Source organism: Heliangelus exortis, chromosome 2, assembly GCF_036169615.1.
Source record: "Heliangelus exortis chromosome 2, bHelExo1.hap1, whole genome shotgun sequence".
In the NCBI taxonomy this organism is placed as follows: Eukaryota; Metazoa; Chordata; class Aves; order Apodiformes; family Trochilidae; genus Heliangelus; species Heliangelus exortis.
The window spans coordinates 55,896,862-55,914,932 of NC_092423.1; the positions used below are offsets into that span (position 1 = coordinate 55,896,862).

The 18,071-nt window shown below is 35.9% G+C and overlaps 1 protein-coding gene across 4 annotated transcripts in view; it reads right to left on the reverse strand.

Annotated features, from left to right (window-relative positions):
• EZH2 (enhancer of zeste 2 polycomb repressive complex 2 subunit) overlaps positions 1-18,071 on the reverse strand; it is a 46,964-nt gene that overhangs the window by 17,101 nt on the left and 11,792 nt on the right. Inside the window, exons 2-8 of one of the 4 annotated variants that reach the window (XM_071736215.1) lie at positions 13,154-13,277; positions 12,564-12,665; positions 9,606-9,722; positions 8,185-8,305; positions 5,875-6,018; positions 5,247-5,349; positions 4,494-4,657 (exon numbers count right to left, since the gene is read on the reverse strand). In XM_071736215.1, the coding sequence (XP_071592316.1) occupies positions 4,494-4,657; positions 5,247-5,349; positions 5,875-6,018; positions 8,185-8,305; positions 9,606-9,722; positions 12,564-12,665; positions 13,154-13,277 (875 nt within the window). Of the gene's footprint in view, positions 1-4,493; positions 4,658-5,246; positions 5,350-5,874; positions 6,019-8,166; positions 8,306-9,605; positions 9,723-12,536; positions 12,666-13,153; positions 13,278-18,071 lie in introns of all 4 variants that reach the window. The other 3 variants (XM_071736214.1, XM_071736213.1, XM_071736212.1) reach the window with 3 other exon arrangements.

Genomic DNA, 18,071 nt, shown 5'->3' on the forward strand with positions numbered 1-18,071 from the left:
AGAGTAGCTCCATAAGCACTTATATGGCACAAGCAGGAAGGGTGATCAGTGCTGATGAGCACCTTAGACAGCTTCTTTGGTGAAAACAATGCATCTTGGAACCATCATTTCATGCTCCCTTCTCATAGGGATGGGACACTGGAAATTGAGTAATAAATTCTATAATGTTATGCCTGTATTGATGAGAGGAACACATGGGAACCCCAGGGGAGCAATGTTTTCTTCCAAAGCTTTCTTAAAAAGTTATAAACAATACTAAAATATCACTAAGTATTGCATGACTTTCTCCAGAAAAATATTAGATTTTATAGATCTAGAAACACAAGTTTCACTTTTTCACATATGGAAATATAGATAGGTAAAAATTATTTGCAAGCAGGTATAGGAATGTAATTTATGCATACGGTTGCTACTGGTATTCTTTCATCCCCCACATTCCAGTTAAAAGCCTTTACCTGGAATTACACTTCTTATTTGTTTCACATACCCTCCAAGTGTTCATACATTCTGTAAAATATGTTAAATAAAAAAGAAACCTTGCAATCTAATACAAAATTATTTCACCTTTTTCCAGCTTTTAAGAAACAATGATAGGAGCTCCCCACCCAAAAGTGGGGGGGGAAAACTAAATATTTTTCAACAACGCATCTTCAAATTTGTATAGTTACATTCATATAGTTACATTACATTCATTCAGGTTTTTTTTTTTTCCCCCACATAATTTTTACCCTCTCTTCATACCACAAGGAAAATAATCTTCCACCAATGCAAAAGAATAGTAAAACATTTGCAAGCTATGATCAAAATCAGACTGCAGCTTTGTGCAGAAATGAAAACTATTCTTTCTACATGTTATTTGCAGATGCAAACTTTTCTCTCAAAAGTTATTTGTGCAAGGTCCTAGAAGGAGTGTTTATTTTTTTAAAAAGGTATTTTTCTTTAGACAATGAAGAAATGTTTAGTTGGTAATGCAGTGGGAAAAAATAAAAATCAAATTGTGTCTTTTTAAACCGGGGAAACCTCAAAAATACACTATACGTGATACTTAATATTAGAATCGTATCTTGTATTCCACTCTTTCAAAAACACCTGAAATTATATAGTATTGACAACCATAATCAGAATCTACCACTGTGGCTGTGAGGTTTTTTGGAGGCTTGTTACCAATAAAAGACTGAAGACAACAATAAAACTGTTTGTATAGCTGTATTATGAATCTTGCCAATACAAAAAGTAAATTAAAAAAAAAAGACTTTGCAGAATTTCCTAAATACCTCTGCTCCATACTTCTTCCATAATTTCTTGACAAAAGTCATTCTAAAACTGATTCACCGACAATGTTTTTCATCTCTGAGATTAATGACCTGTCTCATTCCCCATAGACTCAATTCTCATGTTTTTCATATTGTGAAAGTACACAGGCAACAGAGTAGCCTGAAATGTACATTTGCTTTACAGTCAAGCTATTTGGGAAATTCTCCCTACCTGACATTTTTCCTTCTTCTAAATTCTTTGTTAGTCCAGATATTTAGGCATAATTCCTTGGTGTCAGCAAATGAAGTCAGTATACAACTTTTTTCAGTAATGTCATCACCGGCACATAAAGGGATTGCCAGGTGGTCAAGGGGACTTGACACGTTAAAAATTGAATAGCTTTTCCAATATTTAACTCAAATGTTCTAGAACAAAGATTTGAAATTCCATAAAATAAGGCTAATCTTAACAAAAATTGAATCTTAGAGGGGGAATTACAAAAGTCAAAATCAGGCCTAACAGAATTCCTGTATTTTTCTATGCCTTTCCAGAGATTTGTGCCTTTTGAAGTACAAATCTGATCACCGTAGCCCACCTTGTTACCCAAGTAATTAATCAAAAATGTCATCTGCAGAAGCCAGCACATAATCCTCCAGTGCTTGGCAAGTGCATGAGATAGAACATAAGGGCACCTGATTAGGGTTGCTAGTAGAAATGTCACCAAGTTTTTTAAAAGTTAAATTGTTGTAGAGACACTGAAAATTTCTGCTTCAGCATTCCAATAACCAGAGTAATCTTTCTGATTCATTCCCAGCAATGCATCTGGTGGAGTTGACCAACAGTTAAAATTCCAGAGAAATCAAAGAGGTCATACAACCAACTCAGTTTTGAAACTGATAAATTCCTTTCTCTAGACAGACACCTAGACAGACAGAAAAAAATCCTTACTCTTCGGTGTTACTACAGACACAAGCAGAAGAAAACATTGAACACAAAGCAGCACAGAAGTGGGATTTGGATGTGTCTCCAAGGAATAGTGACAGAAGGATCGGTTTATTATATTCAGTGTCCAGTCTGGAGACTACATAGTCAATGGGTAATGCATGTGCTACATAAACTGACATGAAAAGGATTATCAACCACTAATTTCATGCTCCATATAGACACAAGGTACCTCCTGAATGCCTCCACAGTGTTAAATGCTACTCTTCCTTCATTCTGCTATGCCCTTGAAAACCAGAAGAGACAATTCAAAGTTTGTGCCTTTTAAAGTACAAGGCCTGGTTTATAATAAAGCCATGGACATACACCACTTTGGAAAGAATACTGGCTTAAGGGACTTAAATCAGCAACAAGACCTTAGGCAATATTTTAGCATAAATACCTTGTTGTCTCATCTGAGGGTTATAAACACAGAGAGAGAGGGCAAAGAGGCACGATGCTTTTGGTTTAAAGGATGTTGCTAGTGAGAGAACCAAGTTGTTTCAGCTGATCAGTGACATGACTCTGGACTTTGTAATTGGCTGAATATGGCACTAAAGAATACATCAAAACAAACAACACTATGAACCTATCCTTCACAGCTCTAAAAATAAAATAAGACTCACAGAGTTGGTGCCTCAAAACTGTGGACTGGTAATACCAGGCTCCCCAGATTAGCAGTTACCAAAACCTGCTCTATGAATCCTCTCAGTTCTACTTCTGACAATCTGCAAAAAATTACTACAAAAGTTAAATCCATACAACCTACATAAGTAATCAAATATATGTGAGAAAAACAGGCTAGAACCACTGCTGCAGAAATACCCAAAATCTTCTGGGGTGCTACTAAAAAAAAGTTTGTCTGGACAATGCTTTCTTGTTGACTTAAAAAACAAAATCCTTTCAAAGAAGCAAAACTACTCAATCTTCCTGCTAGACCACTGAGAGTGTCAAAAACTAAAACCACTGCCAGACAAATGGATTTGCCAAGAGGCAGCACACAGCTTCACTCTTCCCTGTCTTACAGACTAAGGCTGCACATACATCATCTTGGAATGATTCATCCAGGCAACTAAGATATTTGTAAAAAAGACTACAGCTCCACAAAACACACTGTTGAAGCTGGCTGAACAAGGCAGCATCTTCATGTCCAGAAACTCGTTGTTCTTTATCATTCAGAAGAGGTTCTCTTTCTATTTTCAAGCAATAGAACACAAGGAGAAAGTAACAGACCTAAGTACAAAAGCCACAAATATTAAGGAAACTAGGAAAAGAAAAAGCTTCCCACTCTACCCCCATTTGAGAACAACTTCAGTTCTTCCTCAAACTGAAAGGCAACCAAAGCATACTAAAAAAGCAGCAGCACTACGCAAAGCCTTCAGTTTTAAGTACAAATACAACCAGAAGCTACTGACAAAGCACAAAGGTTTCCAAATGAACATGCATGCATACTCACAGTGGAACATGCAAATAAACAGTTAAAAGAGAAAACAAATTTGAAAGAGCGGACATTGTAATACAAGTTTCAACTTGTACTAAAAGTTGAAACCACTTCATATCTGACCCTTTACATTTGACTCTGTTCTCAGAGACAGAATTGTCTCAAATAGCACTTCAGAATTTCTTATTCTTCACACTTTGCAAATGGAAATATCATTGGTAATGCTCTTATTAAATCCTTCCCTCAAAAGAAAGGGACAACATGAAAAGCAATTCAGTGGAAAGAATGTCACAATTTCTAAAATTTAACTGTCTGAAACAATTCTTCATCAAATCACCAGCTACAAGTAAACTGGCTAGAAAGTAACCTGAGAGAATAAAAGACTCAAAAACTGTTAATGGATGTTCATTCTCCTAGCTGGAAAGTGAAGTGAGTCTGATGAATAGTAAGATATTTTAATAGAGAAATACGTTCCATTCTCCATACACAAACTGTGACAGTCTACCACAGAAACAGTAGTAAAAACCAATGTAGTTTTCTTAAGGACTGTAAGAGAAGTAATGTTAAAGGTCGATCCAATTAGAAATTCTATGTGAAGGAATAACAAACTACCCCAATCAGGAGCACTCAGTTTTTTTAACCATAGTTCTCACTGCAAAATGATGCCATCAACATGGTCAAGCTGTTTTTGTCAACTTTAGCCATTACTGCTTTTGTTTTTTTCTTCTCTTTCCTTCCTTTGGTATTGCATGTTATGGTACTTTTAAGTGTTCTGATTTAAATAAGAGGCATACAAGTACATCATAATTGTACTTACGATGCAAGAAGCAATCATATTTAAAACAGCGTCTACAGAAGAGTGTGTGAAAAGAGTGCAGGCTTTGCTCCCTCTGAACGGATTTAGCATTTGGTCCATCTATGTTTGGTGTGCATTCAGGAGGAAGAGCTCCAGGAAGCTGCTGCTCAGTGAGTTCTTTGTATCTTAAAATAAAGAAATGAAGTTATTTATTTAGTATAATAAATTAAAGGGGAAAAAAAAATCAAACCCGTTTTTTTTTTTTTTTTTTACTGCAGCAACACTTTGCATTTCAAGTGACAAAAAGAATTGAAAAGTAAAGAAGTATGTGCCAGCTGGAAAGGTCAATCAGTGACACAACATGTTATTACTTCCATAATCATTAATACAAATAAAAAATTGGCTAGGAAATAATGGATTTTTTTTTCTGGACTGTCATCTTATAGAAATTACTCAGTATCACTCACTAACTCCAAAAAGGGGAACTTTTTTTTTTTAAACAGCAGCTTTCATTTTGCCACTTAAAAAAAATAACAAAGATTATTAAACACATGCAAGCATCCACTTTGATAGTTTGAAAGGAAGGCTAACAAACACTTGTTTCCTTTGACTTGGGAACAGCCAATTCCGTTCAAGGATCAATTGCAGAAGTTATACAACTGCCACAGAACCCAGCTGTAAAGACCATTCCTAATCAACATACATTTAATGAAGCCAAGAAATCTTAATTTCATGAAGCAACATAGCAATGTATTACAAGAAATACTTTCTTACTTCTCTTTTAATTCTTCTGCTGTACCCTTGTCTGGAAACATTGAGGAAATGGCTTCAAATATCTTGTCAGCAGGAAATCTCCGGGGTGGGTGGCTTTCTTTGTCTGTCAAATAAGCAAAAACTTTGGAAAAACAGAAAAAATATTTCTGCTATTTGCTACTTTCAAGGAGGTATTAAGAGAAAGGGAGACTTCAGGAAAATCTAAATTAAAAAAGGTATTCCTTCTAATTCACAGACAACTTAAACTTCATTGTCATCTTTCCTGCTAACTCTATTAGTAAAATTTGGATAAACCACTATTTCACCAGCAGATGGAGATGGCAATTCAGAACTCTGCCTACAATAGGATAATACTTCATTTTCTGAGGAGCATGAAAGCATTTAATAGATGGATATCCAAATGATTTTGCTTCATTTGACTGTCTCATTATGCCCATGAACAAAAATTGGCAAAAGTACCTTTTGTAGTATTCTCTGTACAACTCCTGAACTAAATGACAAAGGGAATGAAGAAAATGATGCTACTATAGAGCTGAAAGCTATGAGGTAGAAGGATTTGAACTTCATTTATTTAGCGATCAAATAGAAATAATTTTTGTTTATTTTTGAAGTCTGCAAACAGACATACCTATCCTGTTACCTTCCCGATCTTTTTGCTTGTCATCTCTTTCATCAGGATTGTCATCTCCATCATCATCATCTTCATCATCACTATACTGACCAAGTGCATTGACCAGCTCAACAAATATTTCATCATTGATAAATCCACATTCTGAAATTCAGCAAAATTGGAAGTGAACAGAAAAGCACAAGGTGTTTACAAAATATTTTCTATATATATTTTCAGTCCTCCCTGAACTTTAATTAAATTATAGCAAATGATGTAATCTATGAAAAAAATTTTGTATTTTCCCTCTTAGTTTCAATGTATGACCTGAGAAGAGAGAAAAATACTCAGTATTTATTTCTTAGACTGACAACTGGGAAGAAGAGAAACTTGTTGAAAAATTTCTTTTCCTGACTTCCTTCATACAAGTAGTCATAAATAAATTTCCCTTCCTTTGAATAAATTTTTTTAAAAATTACTCAATCACTAAACTATTTAAGAGATTTTATGCCAGAATCCTGATTCCAACATGGTTGAGTTAAGCCAGCCTAGAAATGAATGTCTATAAAGCCATTCTTGAACTGCTACGGAATCTCCTGAGAGATTTTTGATTGGTAGTTCCGTAGCACCCAGTTCCTCACTACAGACCTCACTGGCAAGCTGATAAAAAATGAATACAGTTATATACAAATAATTCCAAACAGAAGGATGCTGCATGCATCTCCTTGTTATCTTATATTCCATTGTGAAATTCAGGTAAGGTGTTTCTGCAGAGAGGAAAAGTATTGTTACTGTTGACAAATACTACTATAATTTTTTTTAAAAATAACCATGAACTGTGTGGGAACAGTAGTGTTTATCACCATCCTTTTTAACCTGGACTGGGGCTGGGAAAGGAAGGAAACTAATAGTTTTATTCCTATCTAGACAATAAATACAGGCAGGTACTTCATTTGAAAGTTTTCAACAGAATTCTTAGCACATAGGTTAGTGCGAAATTCTCTCACCAAACTGCAATTACAGAATTACATGGGCATGCCTCTGGGCTACAGATTCCCATAGCATTTACATTTAATTAGAATCACAAAAGAATTAGTTACTGAGAGACTAAAGACCCGTCTTTCTACTTTTGACGTATCCTTTTGAAGGTCCATAATAACACTAACTGCCAACATAAACTCGGAACTCAGGAAAGTGAAACAAGATTCATGTTAAAGCTAGACTCATCTAATAATAAATTAAATCAATAATTGAAGACATTTACTAGTAATGTTGCTATTATGACATAATCAGTTCTCTCAGATGGATGTCAGCAATCAGTAAATTTGTGAAAATATCCAAAGTCAAAACGTCATGAAACATTTCATGTTCTTCATGAAATATAAAGGCACCAGCTATCTTCAGGACACTAATGAGACTATGTGGGATTGAATAGCTTTGTTATTGAATCACAGGCTTAACCTTCATGAGTGGCATACAATGAACTCAAAAATGTAGTTCTTTTTCTCTGAGTTAATTTGTGGGGTGGGGAATGTGGGTGGATAATATTTCTGTGAAGGGGCAAACAGAATAATCAGAGAAACCTTTATGACTGTAAAGTTCAGGCTTGCATAAGTCAGCTCTGAGTGAGCACACACAGCAAGTGAAAGGTTGCTATTTCACTAAGACTTCAGCAAACTAAGAGACTGATGACATTGCATGTAGTCCAGCTCCAACACAGAATAGGAGATGAACTGCAACTAAGATTACTTACATATATAGCATACCAATAGTAGGATACAACTTTATTCCTTAAAGTTGACTCATAGATGGAGATTTTTAAACAGCTAGTATTTCCTTAAATTAAAAAGAAAAAGCCCACCAGAAGTTATTCTACCAAATTACACTTGCAAGTGTTGCTGTTACCAATTTTGCATACTTCTGCCACTTTCTGCTAAGTGAGACACACACAGGGAGATTTATATCCCAAAGCTGTGAGCATAAAATTGAAGACCAAGAACTTCAGGTTGCACCTAGGCATTATGATGAATCGCTGTATGGTCTAGAGAAAAAGTTAATGTGTTTAATTTCTCCATAGTACTACTTTAACATTTTTCAGCCTTATGAAGACGCAAAACAATATATTTAAAATAAGGAAGTCTGTCATAACCAATGTTTATACAGTGTAGAGATTCTAGACATACTAGTGAAATCAATCATCTAGAGATACTACAAGATACCACTAGCATCTAAAGATACTACTGAATCAAGCCTTAGGCCTTAACAAGCAACACTGAAAACAATTATGTATGCAGAAAGAAGTGATTAGTATACCTGAGTGTTCGGGCTCACCTCTGTCTCCATGCACTTTTCCATCATAGTTCTTGATCAGTTCTTCAATAAAGGTACCATCTTGGTCAAGTACTTCATCTCCCATATAAGGAATGTTATGTAAAACAGTTTCATCCTCTACCTAGTAACAACATTTACAACCAAACAATTTTAAATTGTGTTTGCACAATTTGCACCGTTTCTTCTTTGCTATTTCCACTATCAACAAGTGTCTAGCTATCACAACTAACTGATTTAACTAATTAACTAGATACATAAAACAAAACCCTCATCTTTGCTCAACAGTGATTGGCTCACAGTACTGACACTAACTCCTAAAACCAAAGTCAGCAGTGAGTTTCCACAAAAGCTTCTACTACTGAAATACAGTATGCTACCAAGCTCTGGGATGCTTGCATTTCATAAATCTACTCTCCCTTTGTTCTTTTCCACAGTAATGTACAATAGAAACCACCTCTTCATTGCTTTGCCAGAGGTAAGAAATATTAAAAAGACTTAAGTTGTCTAAACAGTAAGCACAGAAACATGCCTCACAACTTAATATGAGCTACACAACTTTTTTTTGTCTGCATATAGACTAATAGTATTATTACTCCCACGTTTTCTCACTAGAATTTATGGACCTTGATACTAAGCTGTGTCTTCCAATACAACACAAGGACCTTCTATTGTTAAAGAAATAAATGTAAACTTTCCTGCTGATCACGATTCCACAGTAGCACAAAATACCCAAACACTGGTGAATTTAAAGCAAGTAAAAAAAATGTGTGGAAGAACTCTGTAAACATACTGATAAAACTGGTAACTTACATAATTTGGCTATGATTATTACCACAATAGCCAGATACAAATGCAGTCGTATACCATATGATGTGACAAAGGCTTGTAACAAGCTAAGCTGTTCAAATAAGTCAAATACCTAATCTACAAGAGAAGTCTGACATTATGACTTCTGCATATAGTGAAATTATTAAGAAAAGGCTATTACAATTTCCAATAGAAGAATGACCATTACGTGGGGAGACTATTTCAGGATTACGTTCTCTTTATGCCATAAGAATTAATACTCTGCTACAGGTATGTTGGTCAATTGTCATTTCCCTCAGTAAACATTTTCCATTACAGTAATTATATGCTTTCAAATAAATCCCCATTTGTTAAATGGCATGTATGACAATTGTTCACCTGAAATAAACTACAAGGTTTTAGGATACTTGGTTCATTGAAGACAGAGGTTTAGTTTGCAATCAAAGTTACTTTTTTGTATTTTACTTGGGGGAGCCTAATTCTGATTATAACTGCCTCATTACCAATATCAAAAAGGTAAGGAGGGTTACTGGCAACAGGTTTTTCCTGGTTTGTTCCTAAAATTAACCCCTTTTCTCCATACATTTCTACTTCCAGCACTTACTTAAACTTACCATAAAATTCTGTTGAAGAGGAGACCAAGAATACATTATAGGCACAGAAGCAACAGCATTGAGAGTCTTCAGTGGGATTACTTGTTTCGGAAAATCTATGTCACTGGTAACAGAGCACTGAAATAAGAAGTTCAAGTTACACTTAACACAGCAACATCAGAAACAAAAATTAAAAAAAAGTCACAGAAGAACACTTTTTACAATGTACAAAATTCAAAGTGAATTAGCCATATCGGCCTTTGAGGACTTTTAGGGCATAATAGTAAAAATTTTTAGTAGGAAAAAATACAAACAAATGACTTTTAAGTCAATACCTTTACTAATAGATCATGATAGTTTTTTCCATTTAACAAATGGCTGTGATAGTATTTTACTCATACTGTTCAAACTTCAATACAAATCACGTTTGATATCTCAAAGCAGATTTTATACTCTTGCTGCTACACTGATGTTACAGTATTTACTCAAACCACCAGAGAAGCAACAGATTTCCCCTGGCTCCAGAGCAATACACTGCAGAAATCATGTATTTTTTATGTTAAGAAAATAATTTTTTACTGTAATGCCAGTAAGACATCTTATGGAAATACATTCTCTATATGTCTTGAAAATTCCTGCCAAATTTCCCCATTATTGTCTGTTTATCCTATCCTCAAGCCCTTGCTTATGCTCACAACAGAAAAATGAAAATTAATTATTAATATCCAGCTCTGGATATATCAATGAGCAGCTACATATTTTTTTCTTTTTGAGATTCAGAGGTTCATGTAGCCTCCAAAGGATGAACATGCCATAGAAATACAGGCAGCTTCTAGATTATACTTGCATCTATTTAACAGTTAACAGACACAAATGAATTTTTCTCTTTTCTCAAATACTTGGACAGCAGTATGAGGAATTCTGAAAAAAAGTTATAAATAAAAACAGACAGGAACATACAAAGCTAGGGAAGGTAGTTAAAACAAAGTTTAGAACAGCTATCATAGCTACCTGACAGGAAAAAAGGAAGTGGAGACAAAAGATCTTTCTCCTTTCCAGAAGGGAAAGATGAACAGAGCTTCACATTTCTAAAGAAATACACAAAGTAATGTAACAAACAGCATACAGAGACAGCACCCCAGCAAAACGACACAAGCCAGATTTATTTTCTTTTTTATTTGTAGCAAATTAAATTAGATTTCTGCTGTGTATATAAATACTCAAGACACTGTCCAATTTTAGTGCTTTATTCCCATTTATTGTTTAATTTTCTAGCTAGTAACTATCTAGCATATTTTTATGTATTTTTAAAGAAAAATATTAAAAAAGTAATTTTCATCTCTGGAACTAGAAGTCTCAGGCTGACAAATGAGCTATGTCAAAGTGACTCAAAGTGTTTGGTGCTAAGTCTCAGATATGTTGCCCTGCTATTCTGGTATGGAACTCAGTTTAACATTTATTAGGCTTGCATCAGACATGTTGCAGTCTCTGGTTGATGCTGACAGGAGTAGCCATTGAAGAAAACCTCTGCCACCAGCAATACCCTGCAGTCTTCACCAAACACACAAAAGGTCTCACAAAACCTTTCCCTCAGGTCATTAAGCTTCTAACCAGTGCCCTGTATAACTCTAAAGAAATTCAGTGTATTAAGAGAAAAAAAAACAAAACAAAACAAAACAAAACAAAACAAAAATAAAAAGAGATCTTAGGGTCATCTTTTAAACCCCACATTACTTATTTTTCTCACTCCTCTCATTATAAATTATGGCAATCTTAAATTAATCATTATGGTTCTGATTCATAGGACAGAGACCAGATTTTGATGCAGTAATTAGTGGGCTCTATCAATTCAGGCAGGAAATCAATTAAGGCAGGAAATTAACATAAGAATACTGCATAAAGCTAAAATAAATAAGAAAAAACAAAGTTATGGTGAGGAATGAACTTTTACTAACCATAAAAAAAAAGTTAAAATTGCATGTGTACATGTGTAAATTATTATCAGAAGTTCTGACCCTATAGTGCCATATAACAGACATAGAGCTGTACACAACTAATTGCATATTCAAATATGCATAAAAGAAACTACTTGGGCAAAGTTTCTAGTATGTTTGCATTTGAACTTGAACGCACACAAATGCACCTCTAAACCACACTACAATTTTAGGAAGATCTGACAGATTTCCTTTAAGGGAAAGGTTTTTGCTTTGGTTGTTTTCATCTATTCATGAAGTCTTATCATTCTCATCCTACTGAAAAGGTTTTACACATCTTCAAATGGGTCTAGTTTAGAGAAGAGCCTGAAGAGCAATTGAGAAAGAAAATGAATTAACCTGGGCTGAATAGAGAAAGCTGGAGTAGGCTTAAGCACTGTTCAAGCTAGCATAATGAAAGCCCAATAAGTTGCTCAAATTGCATCATGATCATGGAATCTTTTTGCACAAATTTAGTGTCTAGTCTGCTAGAGCATCAACTGAACTAACTCATTTAAGAGCTTCTGTGGTTATATTACTTCAATTAATGAAAAGACAACTTTATCAAGTGGGTATCTTCACAGCTTGTGGTTTAACTTGGTAAGAACCAAAGTAACTATTAATTTGTTCCACTGGGGGTCAATTCCAATAGGAGCAAGACTGAACTCCCAGTATCAGCGAGCCAAACCCGTTTCATTAAAGGATGCTGAGGTATGATTCAAGTATTACCAGAAACAAAGAAGTTTCACTTTTATGTGTTGCTCAAAGGTAGGTAGACTGCTACAGTTTATTGCTTTCCAAAAGTCCTATACATGATTGAAGTACATGATAGATAAATCATGAGACCAATACAAAAAATACTTAGCTTCCAAGTCATGTCAAAACAAAACCAAAACAGAAACAGACAACTTCCCCGTAATAAAACAAAAACATGCTAATGACCTTGTAAGTGGAATTACCACAACTCATGTTAACCAACCTCCCTGGTCCCGCGCAATGAGCTCACAGAAGTCATGATGTGAACAGGTTGTATCCTACGCTGTTTCCATTCTTGATTTAAGATTTCAGTTCTTTCCAGTATCTTCTGACGATTGGAATTAAACATACTCTAGAAATTAATAAAAATCGTAAAGACTACAAATAAATCAAAGACTCCAAGTTCACCTACTAGCACGTTAAGGCATTATAACACTTAAATTAATAAGTAAACAAATCCAGACAGGATTAAAAAAGCCCTCAAACATACAAATTTTGTTGTCAATGAGGGTCAGTACAGTTCATTATCCATTTCTTTCACTCAAATAATTTTCTCATGTGTACAGACTCAGAGTTTTGGCATGATATTAATTTCCAAATGGAATTAGAATGAGTATGTGACTGAAGAAGTTGCCATACTTGCTCTTCTGATACACAGCATGCCCAATTCAATGATGAATACATTGATACATTTGTAATAGAGTTTAGACAAGTTTTCAGTATTTTACTCAAGTATTTAATGAAATTTATTGCAGGCGTTAACTGTAAAATACCTCATACTTCAGAAGAAAATCAGTTTTTGCATCATTTTTTAAACAACAGAACCAAAAGTCAACATACCTTTACTTCATCTGCACGCCGGAACCTCTTAAGCTGCCTCAATCTCATATACTCCGATTTCACACGCTTTCGCCAACAAATTGGTCCCTTCTCAGATTTTTTTCCGGTTTGACCCATGATTATCCTACAAGCAACAATGTCATATTAATAGTACCAAATGCCACTGCTTATAAAGGAAGTCAGATATGATAGAGATACTCCATTAATGCCTTTCATATCTAATTCCTTTCAATCAGAGACTTGCAATACCATCCTGATCCAATGACCAAAAAAATGAAAATATACGTAAGGGATAGACACCAGAAAAAAAGGTAACTTTAATTACAAATCAGTGGGACTGTTCACATTTGCTTTAGGCACTTCTAACGCCTCTATACAAAATGATGACTAGCCAATTTAAAGGGGTGAAGCAGAACAAATTAAGATTCCTACTAAAAAGATACACATTGAAATCCTTGCAAGCAGTCCAGTAAATTAACTTCTGGACGGTTCATGGCAGACAGACTTATCCCTTCTCTCAGTGGCAGTCCTCTTCAATAAGGTACCAACTCCTAGAATAGGCTTCTGGAGTTGATTTCAAGCGCAGAGATGTTGCCTTAGGGCTGTTCTCCTACACAGCTAGCTCAAGTGTCAGAAACTTCTACAAATTCAGACACAAGTAGTTTTGAAACAGCCAGAATAAGAGACCTTGCTCTTTTCTTCAATATTCAAGAAAAACCCAAACTGTCCAGCTGGAGAAGGCTGAGGTACTTAATGACTTTTTAACCTCAGTCTTCAATGTCAAGGGCTCTCATCCAGCTTGGGAATCAGTGGACACTGATTCCACTTTTACTGATCACCATCCTAGTACCACTCATGTTTATGTTACAGGACCATCAGCAGTGAAGTTGTATTTTTACATTATAATGCAGATGTGTAGCTAGAATATGACAATCTTCTCAGGATTTTTCAAAATCAAGGACATTTGCTGTGATTATGCTGCCAGTGACAATTTTTACAGTACCTGCAACAAAACCACTACATTGAATGTATGGCTTCCTCTCAACAGTTGTGCTAGAACTACCTACATTATTTCACTGAATAGCTCAAAACAACATTCACAATACCAACTGTACACTGAAAGGCTGAAAAATACATAAATACATGTTTGAGAAGGGTCTGGAAACACCTTAGAGCAGCCTTCCAGTACCTGAATGGGGCCTACAGGAAAGATGGGGACAGACTTTTTACAAGACTGTGTGGTGACAGGACAAGGGGAGAATGCTTTTAAGCTGGAAGAGGGTATATTTACATTAGACATTTAGTGTGAAGGTGGTGAGATACTGTAACAGGTTACCCAGGGAGGCTGTGGATGCTCCATCTCTGGAAGTGTTAAAGGCTGCGTATGAAGGCTCTTGGAGCAACCTGGATGTGTACTTGCCCATGCAGGGGTGTAGAACTAGATCTTTAAGGTCCCTTCTAACTGAAACCATTCTATGAAGTCTCCTCTGAAGAAAAAAACGTAGCACATAAAAAAGTTTCATATAATGCCTGAAGCACCCAACTGGACAGAGAAAGAGAATCATAGAATCATGGAATCGGATGGATTGGAAGGGACCTCAGAGATCATCAAGTCCAACCCTTGATCCACTACCGCTGCAGTTACTAGACCATGGCACTGAGTGCCACATCCAGTCTCTTTTTAAACATATCCAGGGACAGAGAATCCACTACTTCCCTGGGCAGCCCATTCCAATGTCTGATCACCCTCTCCACAAAGAAATTCTTTCTAATATCTAACCTAAACTTCCCCTGGCACAACTTGAGACCATGCCCTCTTGTCTCGGAGAATGAGAGAATTGTCTTGGGAATGGAGAACCAGCAGGGGAATGTAAATCTTGAAGAAAGAGTCACACATATTTGCTCTCCTTCCATGCCTCAAGGCAGCAAGTGGAATCCACCTGTCTTACCTCAGTTAAGGTTCAACCAACAGACATTGAAGAAGTACCAATGAACTGAAAAGATAAATGAAAGCTCAGCTGACAATAGTGAAACAGCATATCCCATAAAACCAAAACAGATTGTGTTTACTTAGTCTAATACTGCATTAACTTCAGCTCTTATTATAGTTTCTTGGAGAATAACAAACTGCTCTGGCTTAAAGAATTTTTTACATATTTAAAATTACATTGCCAGATAAGCCCTGCTCAGAAACAGATGTATATGGTAATAATATAATTAGATTCAAAACAACAAAAAAAATTAATTCCCATATTTCTTTCATTCAACTGAAATACAGACACCTGAATACACCACAAACAAGAACTTTTTTTAAGACCTGAGAGAAATACATAACCACTGAATAAATAAAGCCATTATTTTCAGTTCTTCACTAATGAACATATTTTTTATACATTGTATTAAAATGGTGAGAAAAAACACAAGTAGGTAAGTGTGTGTTTTTAAAAAGTCTAACTTCCTCACACTCAGGTCATTCATGTGAAAAATATGGGGTTTACTCTTTGAGTAGTTTTAAGCTGCTACCTGGGGCAGCTTGAATTGCAACAATTTTATGTTCAAAGCAAACAATGCACTGTTGTTCATGACAAGCTATAGCACGAAAAAGTTCTTCTAGACAAAGTAATAGGGTTCATGTGCAGCAAGAAACTTAATGCATTAAATCAAACATATAAACAAATTAGAAATAGCCTCTTAAATGGCAAGTGCATATAAAGAGAAAAAGCACTGACGAAGCATATGTGTGTATAGGTTATAGAAAAGTGTCCTGAATGCAGGTTTGTAAAATTTTGAAAATCCCTGAAAAATTATTAATCAATTCTGATTTTGATCAGCAGTTTTCCAAACCAAGTGAGCTATATTTGTATGTTTCTAGACAGTTGAGCATCACTGAAGTAGAATTACAGCACCGTTAACACATGTATTATGGTAAGAAATAATTGATTTTCTGCCCCTTATCTCGACAGAAAAATATTGAGGGGAAAAAACCAAAGCAAAACAAAGTGGGTGGCAGGGCAGAGTATCTTCATAGTAGAGAGAGTTAGTTCCTACAGAAAAATTGATCTATCATGTTCACAGTACAACTACAGTCAAATGCCACTGACAATTTCTAATGTCAGTTAGAATGTCTACTGTTGCCTCACAAACTATACATTTAAGAAACTAAATCTGAGAAACTGGGTTAAGAAGATTTCACAAAGACAATCCCATGCTAGGTAAGGGCTGGGGTAGCAAAAATTAAACAAAGATGAACTCCTAGACTGGACACTATTTTCATCCTTGAGAGGAAAAGTAATTTAAGGAATTAGAAGACTTCAGGAAAGCATCAATTTAAGTTCCATTTCCAGGACTGTAGATACTGTCTCGAGCCCACTATTTGTCCACTTGCACTAGTACCTATGTGTAAGAAAAACCTTTCCCAAATCACTTTCTTCTACCATTTCTGTTGTTCACATCCAGAAGTACTCTGAGCTGTCACTAACTACAGCTTTCACTTTGCTAAACAAGACAATAGCCTCTAAATTTTAATTAACTTATGTTGCATGGAATTTGCAGCTAGGTGAATTTTAAGATCAATTTGAAGAACTGGTCAACTTTTCATATAGAATTTCAGAATACTCCTTTCTGCAGCACTGTTGGCACAAGCTAGGATAAACTTAGACAGATGGGCCTGAAGAAGACAGCATACTGTTAAAGAGTTTCCATTTAATGAATAAAAACATGACACTGGACTATCTTAGTGCAAGGACTCTGAAAGCCCTCAGGCTATGTTCCTCTTCTCTGTCCCCATTCCCCCCCCCCCCCCCTTTTGAATCTTGCTAGTTGTTTCTGTTGTTTTAGAATCCTTTTCTCTTTGTTTTACAGAAGTTAACTGCTGAAGAACCCAGTCCTGAGAATTTCTATCCAAAGGAAAGAAACTATGCGGCAGTGAACTCAGTTATTCATTGGCATATTATCTCACATCCAAACATATGATACAAAAGGCGTGACGCTAAAGCAGCTACACTGTTTCTCAAGAAAGCTAGTCTACCAAAGTGCAGATTGACTTCCATGCAGAATATTTCCTGCTATCACACCGAGGAAGGAAACCTTGCCATAACTGCCTGCACCTTCTTTGCTGCGAGATATCCCATAGAATTCTACTGTCAACCTGTTACAGCCATAGACAGACAGACCATCTCATTGCAGACTGGGCAATGATCCTCAGATGCCACAGCAAGCAAGGAGCTGCATGTGCCACACTTAAACATGGAGACCACACTCATGGTCCCAAGCTCTGCCAGGGGGGGTTTAGTTTAGATATTAGGAAAAAATTCTTTACAGAGAGGGTGATCAGGCATTGGAATGGGCTGCCCAGGGAGGTGGTAGATTCTCTCTCCCTGGAGGGTTTTTAAGAAGAGACTGATGTGGCACTCAGTGCCATGGTCTGGTAACCACAGTGGTAGTGGATCAAGGGTTGGACTTGATCTCAGAGGTCTCTTCCAAGCCAGAGGATTCTGTGATTCTGCAAACACAAAGGGCTTAATACCTTGGGTTCAAAGCTGCACCTAACCCAACCAGCCCAGCTGGACCACAGCACCGCAGAACTGTATTGACCTCACACTGAGCATTTCTACACTCTGCTCTCCAACTATCTTACAATCCATATTTTTTCCAGTACTTGCAATTTACTGCTATCTAATTCTCTGAACTATAGAGATTCCACAGTATACCTACTGGACTAGGCATTACATAGTTGTACAAATGAGAGGATCAATATAATTCTAAAGAAACCACCATCAAATACAGGAAAGGTTTTGACTGAACTATCTAATTAAGAAATTACATATACTGAACCCACCTAAACACTGATTTTAAAGCAATCTCACAAGAAAAACAAGCACAAAGCTATTATTTTCAATTTCTACTCATGTTTGCATAG